Here is a 14,763-nt window from a genome sequence, read left to right as displayed (position 1 = left end):
AATTCGGACTCACTCCAGCTCAAAGACACTCTGGCCCGCCAAGCCCTAAATCTCCATCAGAGCCGGACCGATTGAACCTTTTTTAAAAAAATAATTTTGCAATCCCATACATAAAATAACTTTGTTCTTTCCATGGAATGTCTGTTCTGAATCGTATCGAGAGTCTGCTCGAACTCTGCCAAAATGCCTCGATTGTGCTGCAGCAAAAAGCCGCTACCGTAAAGGATTCTCAGCAACTCGGCATTATATTGATGGCAGGCAGGGACTTGCGAGCAGGCATTAAAGACTTGGTCAAAATTCAAGACACATTTGATGAATCAGTCGGTCGACCTCGGGTTGAAGACGTAGCCTCGGCCGAAGACACCATGGAGCGAACGAGAAAGTATCTTCACCATGCTATGAAAGGTACCACTGTCCCCCTCCCTGTTTCACGGTGATATATTGGCTTGACCTCACTCGTTTCTACAGTTTCGGCAGACGACTATATACCATCCCCACCTTTATCGCTATCTTCACTCGCTGCCAAGTCTCACCCGCTGGAGATCCCTTCATCCCCGTCCACACACCGTCCGATCAACGCAGTAGACAACCTTAAGAGTGAGGAGGATGTTGAAGAGTTCGTCGACGCTGTAGAAGACATGCCAACTCCGATGAGCCCTGCACAGACCACACAACTTGAAGACAACCTTCAAGGACTCAGTATTGAAGAGCCTGTACCCCTCAAGCGATCTAATAGCAATTTCAGTCTGTTTTCACTACCGCCTAATGCAACGTGGGATCCTTCATCTGACGACACTGCCAATACTGATCCATTGGCCAAATCACTCACTGTAAGTGCCCATACGTTATTGATGTTTGGAATGACTAAACTTAGCTGTTGGACAGATCGAGGACTACTTTCCCGTGCCAACTCGTACGCTTTCAACTAGCCCAAAAACGTTTGCGTCGGCGTCAACACCTTTGCCGTTGTACAACTCTATCAGTTTTTTGAATGACGATAATGAGACAAACGCCCGGCGCAGTGACGTATTTGCTTCCGATGTTGTGGTTAGCCACCCGCTTCGAATCGGTGTCGGATATGGCAGTTATGTCTGCTACAGCTGTACCGTCTACAGCACCAAGGTAAGAGGAGGCAGTGCAAGGAGAATAAATGCTTTTGTGCTGACCAGAACTTTCTGTGACTAGGGTGCTTCCATCACTGCCAGGAAACGGTACTCTGATTTCGTACAACTGCGCGAGAGCCTTGTCGTCCATTATCCTCGGTTAAAGAACAATTTGCCCAAATTACCGCCCAAGAAGGTCGTTGGCAAGTTCACCCCAGCATTCATTGAAAAGCGCCGTCGGGAACTCGAATACTTTCTCAAATACGTTTCCTTGCACCCCACACTGGGTTCTAGCATGGAGGTCAAACGCTGGCTCACCCAATAATACTGTGTACATTATGCTATGCCATTTTTCCGTTTCATACTATTTACCCCCTTGGATGTCTATTCGTCTTAACATCAACAGAATGGTCAGACTGTACTGTAAGCACACATAATACTGTCTTTATCACTTCTCCCTCTGGAGGAGTCCCACTCCACATTTAATACATTCCAAAGTTATTTAATATGTAAATCGGTTTGAGGGAAATGAAAACGAAAGTACAATGTATACAAAATAAGTAGGCTATAAGTTACTCTGCTTCATCGACCTTAAGCTCGCCGCTCTGCACGCTTTGACTCAGTTTTCTAGCTGCAGAGGGTCTTCTCTTGCGTTGGCTGGCCAATTTATGATTACGCACCACTGAAACTGGCACAGATGCATTGTGCACTAGGAAAGAACTGATCGACCCCATAATGAAGCTGTGGTAGAAAAAGCGTCAGCGAGATCGGGGATCCAAACAAATAACCGAACGGTACGTACCCTTTGAGAGGACCTCGGCCGCGTGATCCACAGATAACCATGGTCAAATCTAAGTCGTCAATCTAGAGAACATGATGAATAAAGTAATGCTCATCTTTTTACGAAGCAAACCCTCCCACTTGAGCATAGGGACGTTCAAGTCTTACCATATTCAGCAGCGTATCCTTAATCTTGCCATAGACGACATGGGTAGTTATCCTGATATTATACAATAGCATCTTTTCAATGGTATCTTTGGCCTTGGAAGTGGATTGTTTTGATGCCTTTTCGAGCTGCAGATAGAGATAAGTCGGTGTGCGGGGACAGCTAGCCATGCAAAAATAAAACTTACTTCTTTACGAACATCTTCATCGCTACCAAACTCTTCTTCCTTATTAACGACAGTCAATATATGGAGTTCGTCATTGTTTCTAAGCATAGTACCCATAGCCCACTCCATGGCATGATAACTTTCGTCGCTGAAATCGCACATAATCAAGTAGGTGCGGACTCGACGTTGTGGTCCCGGTAAAATCTCAGCCATGCTGGCTTTATCGACATAGCCATATCGAATAGTAGTGATAATGCGGTCGTCTGAGCGAACGATCTCTGGCTTTTGGCAAACAAGCACGTCGGGTCGATATTTATCAGCTGCATTGATCTTTTTATTCTCATCCGTAGGCTTCTCGTAGTCAATGTGTCGATTTCTCTCGGTGATAGCCATCAGTTCTTTATCCGCCTTGTCAAGGTTGGCGTCGTTGGCTGCGTCATACTCAAGGTCATCTTCATGTGGCACTTCATCTTCGTCTTCGTCTGTTTCGGAATCAAACTGGTTGGGGTCTGGCTTTTCCACAATCACCGCTTCCTCTACCTGTCGGTCTTCTTCTGTATCGACATTGAGGTCATCGTCTTCGGGGCGAATGTCATGCTCCGACGAAGACTGCTCTGTAACAATGGCTGGTATGGCCTGGGACATGGTAAAAAAGCTATAATTTCACGAATGAGGTTTGGCGAGCGAAAATAATAATAACAATTTTAGGCGTGGTACTGGCAGTTTCGTATTCCTGGAAATTTTCCTGGAGAATAACCCACCGCCAATGATTTGAAACATTTCAAGTATATCTCCCAGCGCTTGACTGCAGTCCAGCGACCTCATAGCCTACCCAGCTCAACATAACAGCCATCAAAATCCCAACGACTTCATTGACATAAAAACTTACAAAAGAAAAAAATGGTACTATTATACGAATCACAATCTGAAGCACATCATCTCTGAAAAGAATACAATATATTGAGGGTTGAATTGTTTAATACTTTACAAGTGCGTCTTTAGTATCGGTTGAAAGTGCCAGCGGAGAGATAGGTTTGCTTCTTCTCCTCGCCTTTCTTGCGATAAATGCTCTGAATAGCCGAAGATTTTTGTTGCTTATTCCGCGCTTCTAATTCCTCCTTGACTTTGTTGACTACTGCTGCCGTTGCTGAAGAGGGTGCCAAGTTGATCTTTTTTGCCGGTGGTAATTCAATGGTAGTGTCCTTCGCTTTGCGCTTAGTTGAACCGTTCTCTACACCATTGGCTTTCTTTTCTGCCTTCTTGGCCTTTCGTTCCGCCTTGGCTTGAGCCTTCTTTTCCTCCATAGCAAGCTTCATTGCCTCGATCTCCTTTTTATCTGTAGGATTAATCGTGATGACATTTTCTGCGGTATAAGTCGTTCCGCACTAATCAGAAAGCGCATACCCATAGGTTAGTAAATCGCTCATCTACAGCCCTTGTCACGCATACCACCATTACTTACGGTTAGACAGTCGGATCCTGGGACTTCCTTGAGAGCCTGCTCAGAAAAGACGCAGCCACAGGTCTCCAAATACACAAATCGGTGCTTGCCATTCATTTCCTTCATCGATACGGGACAAATGTACCGACTGGTAGACTCCTGCTCTAAGCTTCCCACTGTGCTTCTTTCATTGCTGTCCCGGCTTTCGTCGAACGATGGGTTTTCCGTCAAGTTGAGTTTGGTTATATCTTTCATGGAAGTGACATGAGCACATATCTTGTCTCCATCGCCATATGCCGTCTTGTCGAGCAGGTATTCTAGGATAGAGTCCTGATTGTACAGTTTACCTAATCTACATGCCGCTATGGGTGCTGTAAGAGGGTTCTACAGAAGGAGGAAAAAGTAAATCAGTTAGCTAGAGGTTAATGGGTTGGGTTCCATGTCTCTGAGTTGGTTACCTTTGACAATGCACAAAAGAACCAAACAGCTCGTCTTTCAATGTCAGGGTTCTGAACAGCCGCCTTCTTCTTCTCCTTGACAAGTTCGATACGTTTTGGAATGGAGCCTCCGTCGTTTCCCATTTGAATAAAGTAAGAAAGGTGCTGTGCCTTTGGTGAACAGGATTGGTTCCTTCAAATTTTCAATATCCGCAAACCACGTCACACATGAAAGAGCATCTTTTCCCAAAATTGTATCCCCTTGCGGCTGAGACATTAGATCTACTGTATTCTCGTTCAAACATGTCGGCCATGGACCTTGATCTCCCGTTAGAAGACGTCATCAAGAAGTCAAAGAATAAGGGTAAAGTCGTCGAGAAGTCCAGTGGACGCAAGACAGCACAACACTCGAAACATGCCATCCCCGTGGCAAAACAGTTAACTCAACGAGGTGGCAAGATCGGCAAATCCTATACTCAGGGAAAAGGTGTAGCAAAGAAGAATGGCCCACCCCCTAAACCGAAAGCTGGACTTTTCTCTTCTGCAGCCAGCAAACGCGGTGGACTATCCACTGTATGTACAATGACTGCATGCTCACTTACCTGGATGAATTAATAACGGAACACTCTTCTTATTCTAGGCTGCACTCCGTAGTCATTTACAAAAACCTCAACGTATCAGCAAGCAACAACCAATAGATCCAGCTTCCATTGTCATTACGAAGAAAGTTACCCCGAAAGCCCCAGCTCAACCTCAACCTCCCCGGGCCAAAGCACCAACCGCTTTCCGCAAGGCAACACCACCCGCTCACGAACCCACCAATACTATTCGCGGCCGCAGTGGTGTTGTCAACCCCGGTTTGTCAATTCGTGGTGAATCTGGCCCAACCGTTGTATTGGTTCGAAATTTGGACCCTGGGGCCAATGCAGACGATGTTAGAGTAAGGGCCAGAATGATCATATGATACGTGGAGTCAATGACATGGAGCTAATTTTTTTTTTTTTGGTGTTTATTAGATGGCCTTCCTTAGTTTTGGTGAGGTGCTTAATTGCGAACTCGCTGTCGATCGTTCAGGTCGCTCTCTTGGCGAGGCAGAAGTTGAATTCGCGCATAAGAGCGCCGCTGTTCAAGCTGTACAGCAACTTGATGGCGAGCTTGCAGATGGTAGGTGATGTTTATAGTCGATGGTTCAAATTGTGTGACGAGACTCATTGGATGTTTAGGCCGAGTCTTGCGATTGAGTTTGAGAGATAAGGTGACTTCTTCGAAGCCTGCGCGTGGATTGTTTGAGCAGAGCGTTCGATCTATGATCGCACCCGTCAAATCGGAAAGGTAACGTGTCTTGATCTTTGCAATCATGCCGGTAGAGTGCATGTATTTAACATTCTCTGTACGCAGACTTTACTCTGATCGTCTTCAACCTACAAGGTCCTCTGTCTTCGATAGGCGTTAACCTGACAACCTCCACACTACACTTGTCATTCGATATCCAACAACTTCTTTTTTGTCTTCTTCCCATTCTTTATTTTTTTTTTCTTTTTCGGTTTATGTAATAAGAGTGTTCGTTTTGTCTTTCCTCATATCGTTTCCGCCTCACTTGGTTTCGCTTTTCTGTATCTTCCAAGGTCGGCTGTGTTGCAGCGTCCTCTAGGCGTTGACATCTTTCGTCAGTTGAGATAAGGGACTTTCCCAAGTAATAGGTTTGGACAAGTGTTTCCTACCCCTCTGACAGAAAGAACTGCAAACTTTTTTTATATGGTCAAACAACACAAAAAGACATGTATGACATGCAAACTAGTCAAAACAAATTATGTAGTTTTCCTTTTTTTTTTTTTTCTTTTTTTTTTTCCTCCATTGAGAGTGAAAAGAACTAGCCACTGTATACGATGGTTATAATAAATAAGGCTCCGATCATCAAGAACAATCTAGCCATGAAAGCATCTTGTTGAGCTCGAGCGTGAGGAGACATACGAGTATGGTTCTAGCAAGGTGACAATAGGTATGAGCATTCATTGCATTGAACAAAACAACAACTAGAAACAACCTACAATGGTAACGCCAAACAATCCAGGAAAGACGCCAAATCCAGCCGAGATAGCAAAGTTACCAGTGCTATAGGTGGCTCCTCGCATTGGAGCTCCAAAGAATGAAGAATTTGGATCACGCAACGGAGCCGGCCGTTGCCCAGGTGGACGTGTTGGTATCGTTGGGTCCTCTCTGTATCAAATGGTTAAAAATTGAATGACCATTGGGCGGCGACTCATGGTGGTACTGACCTTGGATCCTTTTGCTCCCGTCCACGACCATAGACAGGCACTACTTTATCCTTTCCACAACCGGCTTTGCACACTGGACAAGTTGGATTTCGCGAGGTCTGGTGAAGCCATTGAGCAAGGCAAGACCAACTGCGGAAAGACATGAGGTCATTATATAGGTGCGGGTCACGGTGATAGATACCCCATTACTTACCAGAATAAATGGCCACAGACAGTGACCACAGGGTGTGTGGCGGTATCAAAGCTATTGACAGAAGACAGATTAGTTTAGCGGAGATGGGCTGATTGCATGCTCAGACGAACGGAATGCACTTACCATATGTTACATTCATAGAAGCCTCCACCGACGCTGAGGTCAGTCGATGGACGTCTTTTGACATCCTCTGCATTGGCCGATGGTTCATCCGGCATGGTTACCGCGGGCGTATGTCGCCGCCGTAGCTGAGATGTGTCATATGAGAATGGGGTCTTGTCTTGGTCCAAGTCAGTACTAGTATCAGTTGCAGTGAGTTCCGGTTGCACATCCTGGGGTGTCGATGTCGACGCTTCCTCCCGAGGTTCGTCCATCTTGTAAACTTGACTTTCAAAAGAGGGATTGAAAAAAGAGTTCAGCAAGGTAAAACCAAAAATATCAAAAAAAGGATATTGCACTGTGACCCCATTCAATAAAAACCCATCCACATTTATAAAATATATAAAAATTGAAAAGAGAAACGAAGCGAGACAACTAAAATGTACAGATACTCGGGTATTTCTAATAGTAACGTCCGTTGTCTTGACGGTTGTTGTTGTAAGAGTCGTAGGCATTGTTGTTATTATACCGATGGCCCTCGTACGTACTAGAAGTTTCGTCTTTGTATGCGTATGGCGAATAGGTATCGCCACCTCGGTTGGATCCAGCCACAGTTGATGAATTGGTCGACATATCTTCCAACTTGATGCCCGACTTTCGTCTCATACGACGTTCACGCTCCTCTTCGCTATTACTAGGTGCGCAAATCAATGTAATGGCGTTGGTCAAAGCCAACACTTCAAATGCCAATGCTGCAAATACCACAAGATACAAGGTAGAAAAGTTGGAGTGTACAAATTGGTTAAGGACCGTAGCACACGGCACTGCCGTAAGTCCTTTGCCAGCATCGCACGTATCGCTAACCGCTGGTTTATCACTCGCTGTAGTAAGTCCGCAACAGTTGAACTGCCATGAAAGAACATTCAGTGTTCTCGCTCGCTTTATCCAGTGCGTTGAAAGCAAGTACTCACCTCGTTCTGAATAGCAAGCCTATCTGCATTGCTGGAGGAAGACCAGAGTGTGTTGATGTAACTGGAGTAATTGGCTCCCTTCTGGTACACAAGGACGCCAACCACCACTTGCAAGATAAGGGCGACGGCCACAATGACCATGTAGACATAAATAACGCATCGGCGTCGTGAATAAGCACTGATCAGACCAAGGATGGAAGTCACTAATATAATGATGGCAAGCACGATGATCACTATCAAAAGGTAATAAATTTTAGCTTCAGTCGGACGCTCAAATCGCCCAAAAAACACCTCCTTTTGCTACGTACATTGGAAAATATTGTCAGGTATAATGATGGCTCCATGAAATCGATTGGTATAGCCAAGTAAGCCAAATATTAAGAAGGAAAGTCCAAGTGCTGCGAACAGTGAATTGGTGGTGACCATATAGATCTTGCTCAGTCTGTACAGGGGTAAAGTCAGGTCATCAGGTCATGGTGCAGGAAGGGATGAACAAGAACACATACCTAGTACAGCAACTAGTCGACATTGCGGTATAGAGCTGGATGTGAAGGTGGAGTAGAGAATCGGAATGAGTGGAATGATGAGAGGCTAAACGTTGTGACTAGTGAGCGACCAAAAAAAAAAAAAAAGAAGGGAAGAGAGTTAGAAACTGACTTAGGGTGTGTGTGACGACCGCGCTGTGTTTTTTAAATTGGACTTTATGGTCGGCCAGGCTTGCCAATATCTTTCTTTACTCTCTATGAAGAAAGCTGGCAGTACGTTATGGAAAATGCATAGGATTGAATGAATATCTTTTGCCTCAGCTTTAACATCGTCTGGTGTCCATTCACAGCTCCATAGGAGCCGTTGGCTTGTACTGCATCAAGTGCGCTTTTTTGTAACCCCGATATTCAACTTAATTCTGGTCATGGTGGGCAGTCAGGAACCCAGGTTACAATCCAATCTTTGACAATGGTCTTTGTATAGTATAGACAAGGCGTGAAACGATGTTCAAATTCGTGTTGAAAGTACATATTCGCTCAAAAACTGGCTTGGGCTAATCCAGTCAGTGTAAAACAATATTCCTGGGCTGGTGAATTATTCATGGGAAAAACAATCTCGCGTACGCCAGCCAAATAATGATTTAATCCATACAGTACATTGTGCTTGATTGGCACCATTTCTGGGTCAATAATTCCCTCCATTGCCTTCATAGTCGAAATCATCACACGACATCACACGACATCCTCCTGTTGTTACTACAAGCTCAAAATGTATGGTGTATTGGAATTTTTTCTTTTAATATATCTAAACAAAAGCACGCATAGGGAAGTAGCTTCCTATTACATGAAAAAATGGACGCAAATCAGTTGAAATATTACACTCCAGTTGGATCACAAACATGAAAACGTACCATCATCAGGACCCTTAAAATCGGTAGAAACTTCCCACTTCTTGGTGGCATTCCAGTTAGGAGTAGGAGGTAACTTGCCTTGGCTGTACAAGCTGGTGGAGCCAAGAACCTCGGTGAGGGACTTGGTCTCGGTGACAGTAGCTGGGGTGACGGGTTGGCTGTCGGCTCCAGCAGCAGGAAGACTGCCATAAATGAAAACAGTGAGAATCCAACAAAGCACACCATTCCACTGACCAAACGTCTGCTTACCTTGGCTCAACGCCAGCACCGGCCAAAAGACCAGCAACATCTTGCTGGGTATATACAGCTAAGCGGGGGAAGTTTCGTCTAGTATCGCGCTGGAAATAGTAGTTGCCGGAAAGCTTGGAGGCATCAGACTTGGGATAAACGTATTTCTCGGGTCTTGAGCTAAATGCGAGATGAAAGAGAAGTCGGTGTCAATGTTGTAATTCGCTGACTGGTTATTCTGATGGCTAATCGTTACCAACCCTGTTGCAGGTGTTCTGAATACACCAACAGCGGGCATACCGTCAGTGCTCTTAGGATTCTGTAAAAAAAAAAAAATAGCAAAATAAAGAAGAATGAGAATGGTGAATATTTTCTGAATGGACGGTGGTGGACTATTCATCTAGTGTCTGCATACCACTGAAAAGAGCTTCTTGACCCAAGCCCAGTGTTTGGTGTTGTAAGACATTCTGAAAGAGTGCTATTGAAAAAACGAAAAAAGATCCAATGAACAGTTAGTATCTAGACATCACATAATGCAGCTGCATTCACAATGCTGTTGGCGCCATGGTCTGGTTGCGCATACACACACACCTTGCTGTTAAGAACTGGACACGATGAAAATTGCAATGTCAAACAATATCAAGCCTACTCACAAAACAAAATCGGCTGACGTCACACATATCGAGCTACCCACTCGATTTTTTGGCCCTGCTTCGTCTCGCCGACCAATTTCTCTGAGAGTCAAACTTGGGGAAACTAGCGCTAGAGTTCAGCATCGCCTTCCCCATCTCGAATGTCTTTGTCCGCCCGCAGTTATGACAGTTACGGACAACAAAGCTCTCGAAGCTTTGGAAAGAAGACCTCGGTAGTAAACTTGGAAAAGTCCATACGAGAGCAAAAGATACTACTATCGGCGCTGCTGGACTCGACTGGCACCGCCCCTGTAGCCGCAGACAACGATATAGAGTCACTGAAGCGAAGAATAGCAACTGTTGACAAGCAGATACACGGTGCTGATTCACGGTTAAATGCTTCTAAACCAGAATTGCTTCTTAGCCGATACTCGTCAAGAATGCGGCAATTATCCGATTTAGCGGATCATCAACGGTCCATGCGAAAAGAGATCGATTTTACACTAAATACCACCATCAAGGATCTTGAAAAGCAACTTTTGCGAGAAACCGAGAAGCTCAATGAAAAAGAGCAAGAACTTGCAAGAATACGAGACTCGAAATCTTCGGGCTCCACAAATACTTCTTTGTACAACCCATCCATGACTGAAGCGGATAGAATACGTAGTAAAGCTCAAGCCATGATTGCGGCTCGCCTGAACAAAACAAGCTATGTTGAATCATCGGGTGCTGAGTCGAAGAAGGTGGAATTGGCCATAGAGGAACGAGACCGTCAGCTTCAACGAGAAGTAGCCAAGATCGACGATTTGCGAAATGATTTGCGCAGAGCACTCGATGCATCGATCGAAGCATCTGATCTTGAACGAAATGAGAAGCATCTCAAGGAGCAGCGGATGTTTGAGGATGGGTTGTTTGTTTCCGAAGAGCTTAGTGATTTTATCGATTCGTTACGCCGAGATCGCGCAAAAAAGGCGGGTGAACAACGCGGCATTAGTAGATATGGTCCACCTCCAGCCACCCCTCCGCTCCCAAGACAATATTCACCGGCCCCACCTCCCTTGCCTGCGCCCAAGGCGATGCGTACACCTTCATCGAGATCAGCGGCACCACCGCCCATTCCAACGTCGTTACGGCCTGAAACTCCACGCTCCGCAGAAGCCATCAAGGCAGAAGCTCACAGGCGTATTGGCGAGAAGCGTATGTCGCTACAAACCTTCCAGCCTATGACTCCGCCAGCTGACACCGATCAAGGATCTCAGCTTGAAGATGTGCAATACAAACAGCAACTCCTTGAAGCTGAAAAAGCTGCCCAAGCTAAACTTCGCGAGGCTGAAAGACAAGCACAGATTCGACTGGCTGAGTTCAATAAGCGAAAGGAGGAAGCAGAAACATCTAGATTGGCAGCGGAAGAAGAAGAACGCCGGCTGAAACAAGAAGCGGAAAGGAAGGCTCTTGAGGAAGAGCAAGAGCGACTTGAGCGTGAAAGAGTAGAACTGGAGAAGAAGAAAAAGGCAGAAGAAGAACAACGCCTCGTTCAAGAAGAACTTGAAAAGGAACGACAGCGAATTGAGCAAGAAAAGCAAAAATTGGAACGTGAAGAGAAAGAAGCACTTGAACGCCAGAAGAAAATGGAAGAGGAAACTCGAGCTGCTGAGAAAGCTAAAGAAGAGGAAGCAGAGCGATTACGACGAGCGCAAGAAGAACTTGAGCGGGTCAAGGCGGCGGAAGAAGCCCGACGACGGGAACTTGAAGCTGCTGAAAGAGAACGACAGCGCTTGGAAGCCGAGAACGCAGCCGCCGAAAAAAGACGTCAAGAAGCAGAAGAACTGGATCGACAACGCAAAGCAGCAGCTGAAGAAGAGGAACGACAAAAACTGGCGGCTGCTGAACAAGAAAAGAAACAACAGATGATGGAACAGGCCAAGGAGGAGGGTATCTGGTCAACCGATCTTAACCGCGAAGAACGACGAACTCGAAATTCCACTGACTTCAGTCAAGCCAAACACTTCCCCACGTCTTTCTCTTTTGATAGCAGACCATCACCCCTTGCAAAAGAAACATCGGACGATGATTCCGAATCCGAATATGCAACTGAATCGGAGTCTGAGGTGCCAGACACTAATACCACCGCTGGCACGGCTGGGTTTGGCACTGACTTGGACGATGAAGTGGATTTCAGGACCAGTGAGTTTCATTGTTTTGTGGTATAACAAGTATGGGTTATTCCTTCTTTACTGATTATCTTTAATACCGTCACTCTTTTTTTTTTTTCATTCGACCCATTTCCATTCCCTTTCCACCCCGTTCGATGCTCTTCAAATCAGTCTATCGAGTCAAGGCATTATACGACTATCTCGGTACTCGACCCGATGACTTGTCATTTACAGAAGATGAAATCGTCAAAGCACACCCTTCCAAAGATACTGATAGCGATTGGTGGTATGGTACATCGCTGAAGACGAATAACTGCGGCTTCTTTCCACGTACCTATTGTGAGGTTGTCGAGAAAGGTAAAAAAAAAATGAAAACCGAGTTTAACAGTCACATGGAAAGACATCATTCATCCAACATTCTCTCCTTGTCTTTCAATTCCATCCATGTATTACAGCTTTTAAAGTCAAAACACTCTACGAGTTCAAAGGCGTCCGGGATGACGACTTGTCCTTCGAAGGAGGCCAAACTGTCACATGTCAACCTTTCCAGGATCAGGACAGCGAGTGGTGGTTTGGTACATCCGATGCTACCAACGAGGCCGGTTACTTTCCTCGCACGTATGTAGAGGTCATTGAAAAGAAACAAGGTAAAAAAAACCAGAGAAAGAAAAAAAACCAGAGACCCGGTTGGAATCTGCAGTTTCCATTGTTTCATTGAGCTCACAAATTGTCCGTGTATACAGATTCCCCTGATCGAAGAAAAGACAGTGTGCCAGATATCATTGTACACCAACCCAAACCACAACATAATATACCCATGCTCGATAACCGATCATTATCACCGCCTATCACCATGTCCTCATCTCGCTCGACGCCTACCAACAAAACGGCTGGACGGTCCGCTCCTTCATCCCCAGTGATACACAGTGCTTCACCAAATCTCCGAATCGGTCGCAGGAGGGCGGCTAGTAATGCCAGTGTCATTGTTAGCGGGCCTATCAGTGCACCGACATCTGTGCGATCCGGTAGCCCTATTATCGTCCGACCTGATTCTCCAAACGTACTTAATACATGGGCCAATACCATGGATGAAAAGGAACTGCTCAACGTTAGTCCTGAGGAACGTAAGCGACAGGAGGCTATTTACGAGCTTATCGTTACGGAGAGAACTTATCTGCGAGATCTCCAGCTTATTGTGAATGTAAGTGGTGAACAGTTTGTTAACGTAAGATGGGTGTAGTATTAATTTATTAACATGAAACGGCTTGCCTTTGTGAAACCCATCTAGGTATTTTACGCCTCGTCCAGCCAGTATATTTCACCGGATGCTCAGAATATTATCTTTTCAAATGTAGAGGACTTGCTGCTATGTAATACGGGAATTCTTAGCGATCTTGAGGATCGTGAACGTGAAGGGGCCAACTTCGTTAGTGCGGTTGGCGATATTTTCTTGACCCACGTAAGTAGAAGGGACGGGAAAAAGTCATTATATGCACTACCTTCTGTGAACTGACGTGTCCATTACCCTCTCCAGGCTGAAAATCTCAAATGCTATCAAACGTATTGTAGAAATCAGTCGGCCGCCAGCCGCTTTTTACAGAAAAAACGGGATGAAGACAAGGTGTTTGCCGCTTTCTTAAAGGTAAAAGTATCTCACTCTGCCTTTGACCCATACCATTTGATTCTCACCCGTTCATCTCCTACTTCACATGTTAGTCATGTCAGAGTCGTCCAGAGTGTCGCTCTTTAGATCTTTCCAGTTTTCTACTGGAGCCCATGCAACGTATCACCCGATATCCACTTCTCTTACGGCAGGTTAGTTGAAGAGTGACATGTCAAATTAACCGCCCAAGTAAAACCTTAAACTAATCACGTGCCTCTCTTTCCTATTCTCTCCAGATATTGCACTCTACGCCAAAGTACCATCATGACTACAGCATGGTTGCCGATGCCATTGAGAAAGCTGAAGAAGTTCTTAAGGATGTCAACGAAGCAGCCCGCAAGCATGAAAACAAGCAAAAACTTTCAGAATTAAGCCGATTGGTGGACCTAGAAGGCTTAGAGGTAAGAATCCAATTCCACATGCTTTGTGGGGTCAGATTGCCTGCCCCCCTTGAGAATTTTCTGGTTTTTGGTCTCCACAGCGTCACTCACCCCCCATCCCCCCATTGTAGTCCATCGAAAGGGCTGGCCGTGAATTCATGATGGAAGGGCCGTTGTACAAGGCCAAAAGTGGACGAAAGCTTCACGCCTGTCTCTTTAACGATATGCTCATTCTGGCGCAACCCATAAGAGGATTGAGCCCACAAGGTTATCTGTACACGTTGTACAAAGAACCAATGCCGACTGACCGCATTCATGTACGAGGCTCAGCCAAACTGGGTGCAGGTATGTGATAGCCGTTGCATTGCATTTCGATTGAAGTGGATGGTACTGACGGTTTTCGTTTCAGATGATACTGGGTTCCAGATTGTGTATGGGGATTTAGTCATCTCGGTGAAAGCAGCGACTGTCAGTATGAAAAAACAGTGGATGACCCGCATTTCTCAGGCCAGCTCCGTTCTATCTAGACGTTAGAACACCCGTATTCTTCCTACTATTGTAAACAATAAACCGCCCCAAATGTTTCCCCACATTCAAGCGTCCCGGGCAAGTGGATAACCTGTATATCCGGGCATCATATGAACTGTGTGGGAGAGAGATTCAGGCTGCGGAGATTGGG

General features: G+C 45.5%; 9 protein-coding genes across 9 annotated transcripts; 4 read left to right on the top strand and 5 right to left on the bottom strand.

The window, feature by feature from the left end:
• Positions 1–7: 7 nt before the first annotated feature.
• On the top strand, positions 8–1,552 carry K450DRAFT_248939 (uncharacterized protein). Its single transcript, XM_051590317.1, has 4 exons — positions 8–405; positions 469–830; positions 886–1,122; positions 1,186–1,552. Exons 1-4 carry the CDS (start codon positions 138–140, stop codon positions 1,426–1,428), a joined length of 1,110 nt encoding a protein of 369 aa, XP_051443088.1. The 5' UTR covers positions 8–137; the 3' UTR covers positions 1,429–1,552.
• Positions 1,465–2,910, bottom strand: K450DRAFT_248935 (uncharacterized protein). Its single transcript, XM_051590316.1, has 5 exons — positions 2,575–2,910; positions 2,237–2,446; positions 2,052–2,177; positions 1,906–1,967; positions 1,465–1,844 (listed from the first exon to the last, which is right to left on the bottom strand). The coding sequence occupies exons 2-5, from the start codon at positions 2,426–2,428 to the stop codon at positions 1,676–1,678; spliced, it is 549 nt and encodes a 182-aa protein (XP_051443087.1). The 5' UTR covers positions 2,429–2,446; positions 2,575–2,910; the 3' UTR covers positions 1,465–1,675.
• On the top strand, positions 2,237–3,011 carry K450DRAFT_248933 (uncharacterized protein). Its single transcript, XM_051590315.1, has 2 exons — positions 2,237–2,861; positions 2,924–3,011. The coding sequence occupies exons 1-2, from the start codon at positions 2,580–2,582 to the stop codon at positions 2,969–2,971; spliced, it is 330 nt and encodes a 109-aa protein (XP_051443086.1). The 5' UTR covers positions 2,237–2,579; the 3' UTR covers positions 2,972–3,011.
• Positions 3,012–3,339: 328 nt separating this feature from the next.
• Positions 3,340–4,340, bottom strand: K450DRAFT_248931 (uncharacterized protein). The gene is made up of 2 exons (XM_051590314.1): positions 4,115–4,340; positions 3,340–4,040 (listed from the first exon to the last, which is right to left on the bottom strand). The coding sequence occupies exons 1-2, from the start codon at positions 4,235–4,237 to the stop codon at positions 3,639–3,641; spliced, it is 525 nt and encodes a 174-aa protein (XP_051443085.1). The 5' UTR covers positions 4,238–4,340; the 3' UTR covers positions 3,340–3,638.
• Positions 4,341–4,349: 9 nt separating this feature from the next.
• Positions 4,350–5,940, top strand: K450DRAFT_248926 (uncharacterized protein). The gene is made up of 5 exons (XM_051590313.1): positions 4,350–4,666; positions 4,734–5,033; positions 5,110–5,257; positions 5,317–5,425; positions 5,522–5,940. The coding sequence occupies exons 1-5, from the start codon at positions 4,397–4,399 to the stop codon at positions 5,544–5,546; spliced, it is 852 nt and encodes a 283-aa protein (XP_051443084.1). The 5' UTR covers positions 4,350–4,396; the 3' UTR covers positions 5,547–5,940.
• K450DRAFT_248922 (uncharacterized protein) lies at positions 5,922–6,853 on the bottom strand. The gene is made up of 4 exons (XM_051590312.1): positions 6,686–6,853; positions 6,370–6,613; positions 6,142–6,310; positions 5,922–6,074 (listed from the first exon to the last, which is right to left on the bottom strand). The coding sequence occupies exons 2-4, from the start codon at positions 6,510–6,512 to the stop codon at positions 5,964–5,966; spliced, it is 423 nt and encodes a 140-aa protein (XP_051443083.1). The 5' UTR covers positions 6,513–6,613; positions 6,686–6,853; the 3' UTR covers positions 5,922–5,963.
• Positions 6,854–8,332, bottom strand: K450DRAFT_248917 (uncharacterized protein). The gene is made up of 5 exons (XM_051590311.1): positions 8,290–8,332; positions 8,139–8,223; positions 7,941–8,074; positions 7,633–7,865; positions 6,854–7,567 (listed from the first exon to the last, which is right to left on the bottom strand). Exons 2-5 carry the CDS (start codon positions 8,159–8,161, stop codon positions 7,124–7,126), a joined length of 834 nt encoding a protein of 277 aa, XP_051443082.1. The 5' UTR covers positions 8,162–8,223; positions 8,290–8,332; the 3' UTR covers positions 6,854–7,123.
• A 408-nt stretch (positions 8,333–8,740) lies between these two features.
• On the bottom strand, positions 8,741–9,882 carry K450DRAFT_248911 (uncharacterized protein). The gene is made up of 6 exons (XM_051590310.1): positions 9,846–9,882; positions 9,672–9,734; positions 9,517–9,575; positions 9,278–9,436; positions 9,029–9,210; positions 8,741–8,954 (listed from the first exon to the last, which is right to left on the bottom strand). Exons 2-6 carry the CDS (start codon positions 9,720–9,722, stop codon positions 8,923–8,925), a joined length of 483 nt encoding a protein of 160 aa, XP_051443081.1. The 5' UTR covers positions 9,723–9,734; positions 9,846–9,882; the 3' UTR covers positions 8,741–8,922.
• A 2,276-nt stretch (positions 9,883–12,158) lies between these two features.
• K450DRAFT_248901 (uncharacterized protein) lies at positions 12,159–14,735 on the top strand. The gene is made up of 9 exons (XM_051590309.1): positions 12,159–12,398; positions 12,497–12,688; positions 12,785–13,242; positions 13,330–13,500; positions 13,576–13,683; positions 13,758–13,856; positions 13,941–14,105; positions 14,216–14,429; positions 14,494–14,735. Exons 1-9 carry the CDS (start codon positions 12,197–12,199, stop codon positions 14,616–14,618), a joined length of 1,734 nt encoding a protein of 577 aa, XP_051443080.1. The 5' UTR covers positions 12,159–12,196; the 3' UTR covers positions 14,619–14,735.
• Positions 14,736–14,763: the final 28 nt, after the last annotated feature.

The sequence above is a fragment of the Umbelopsis ramanniana genome (assembly GCF_025399195.1).
Source record: "Umbelopsis ramanniana AG unplaced genomic scaffold K450scaffold_42, whole genome shotgun sequence".
Taxonomy (NCBI): domain Eukaryota; kingdom Fungi; phylum Mucoromycota; class Umbelopsidomycetes; order Umbelopsidales; family Umbelopsidaceae; genus Umbelopsis; species Umbelopsis ramanniana.
The sequence above is the reverse complement of the archived record's forward strand: the minus strand, read 5'-3'. Positions and strand labels throughout refer to the sequence as shown.

Bases quoted from the DNA above. Each gene is read 5' to 3' on its own strand.
- K450DRAFT_248939 (XM_051590317.1), top strand. From the start codon at position 138: ATGTCTGTTCTGAATCGTATCGAGAGTCTGCTCGAACTCTGCCAAAAT. The intron at 831-885 runs GTAAGTGCCCAT...GCTGTTGGACAG, and splicing joins CATTGGCCAAATCACTCACT to ATCGAGGACTACTTTCCCGT. The intron at 1,123-1,185 runs GTAAGAGGAGGC...TTCTGTGACTAG, and splicing joins GTACCGTCTACAGCACCAAG to GGTGCTTCCATCACTGCCAG.
- K450DRAFT_248935 (XM_051590316.1), bottom strand. From the start codon at position 2,428: ATGGCTGAGATTTTACCGGGACCACAACGTCGAGTCCGCACCTACTTG. The intron at 2,178-2,236 runs GTAAGTTTTATT...CTCTATCTGCAG, and splicing joins ATGAAGATGTTCGTAAAGAA to CTCGAAAAGGCATCAAAACA. The intron at 1,845-1,905 runs GTACGTACCGTT...TTTCTACCACAG, and splicing joins GGCCGAGGTCCTCTCAAAGG to CTTCATTATGGGGTCGATCA.
- K450DRAFT_248933 (XM_051590315.1), top strand. From the start codon at position 2,580: ATGTGTCGATTTCTCTCGGTGATAGCCATCAGTTCTTTATCCGCCTTG. The intron at 2,862-2,923 runs GTAAAAAAGCTA...TAACAATTTTAG, and splicing joins CTGGTATGGCCTGGGACATG to GCGTGGTACTGGCAGTTTCG.
- K450DRAFT_248931 (XM_051590314.1), bottom strand. From the start codon at position 4,237: ATGGGAAACGACGGAGGCTCCATTCCAAAACGTATCGAACTTGTCAAG. The intron at 4,041-4,114 runs GTAACCAACTCA...CTCCTTCTGTAG, and splicing joins TCTTTTGTGCATTGTCAAAG to AACCCTCTTACAGCACCCAT.
- K450DRAFT_248926 (XM_051590313.1), top strand. From the start codon at position 4,397: ATGTCGGCCATGGACCTTGATCTCCCGTTAGAAGACGTCATCAAGAAG. The intron at 4,667-4,733 runs GTATGTACAATG...TTCTTATTCTAG, and splicing joins AACGCGGTGGACTATCCACT to GCTGCACTCCGTAGTCATTT. The intron at 5,258-5,316 runs GTAGGTGATGTT...TTGGATGTTTAG, and splicing joins TGATGGCGAGCTTGCAGATG to GCCGAGTCTTGCGATTGAGT.
- K450DRAFT_248922 (XM_051590312.1), bottom strand. From the start codon at position 6,512: ATGTCTTTCCGCAGTTGGTCTTGCCTTGCTCAATGGCTTCACCAGACC. The intron at 6,311-6,369 runs GTCAGTACCACC...CATTTGATACAG, and splicing joins CGGGAGCAAAAGGATCCAAG to AGAGGACCCAACGATACCAA. The intron at 6,075-6,141 runs GTAGGTTGTTTC...TCACCTTGCTAG, and splicing joins GATTGTTTGGCGTTACCATT to AACCATACTCGTATGTCTCC.
- K450DRAFT_248917 (XM_051590311.1), bottom strand. From the start codon at position 8,161: ATGTCGACTAGTTGCTGTACTAG. The intron at 7,866-7,940 runs GTACGTAGCAAA...ACCTTTTGATAG, and splicing joins ACCTGACAATATTTTCCAAT to TGATCATCGTGCTTGCCATC. The intron at 7,568-7,632 runs GTGAGTACTTGC...CTTTCATGGCAG, and splicing joins GGCTTGCTATTCAGAACGAG to TTCAACTGTTGCGGACTTAC.
- K450DRAFT_248911 (XM_051590310.1), bottom strand. From the start codon at position 9,722: ATGTCTTACAACACCAAACACTGGGCTTGGGTCAAGAAGCTCTTTTCA. The intron at 9,211-9,277 runs GTAAGCAGACGT...CATTTATGGCAG, and splicing joins GGTGCTGGCGTTGAGCCAAG to TCTTCCTGCTGCTGGAGCCG. The intron at 8,955-9,028 runs GTACGTTTTCAT...TTCATGTAATAG, and splicing joins TTTTAAGGGTCCTGATGATG to GAAGCTACTTCCCTATGCGT.
- K450DRAFT_248901 (XM_051590309.1), top strand. From the start codon at position 12,197: ATGCTCTTCAAATCAGTCTATCGAGTCAAGGCATTATACGACTATCTC. The intron at 12,689-12,784 runs GTAAAAAAAACC...CCGTGTATACAG, and splicing joins GGTCATTGAAAAGAAACAAG to ATTCCCCTGATCGAAGAAAA. The intron at 14,106-14,215 runs GTAAGAATCCAA...CCCCCATTGTAG, and splicing joins TGGACCTAGAAGGCTTAGAG to TCCATCGAAAGGGCTGGCCG.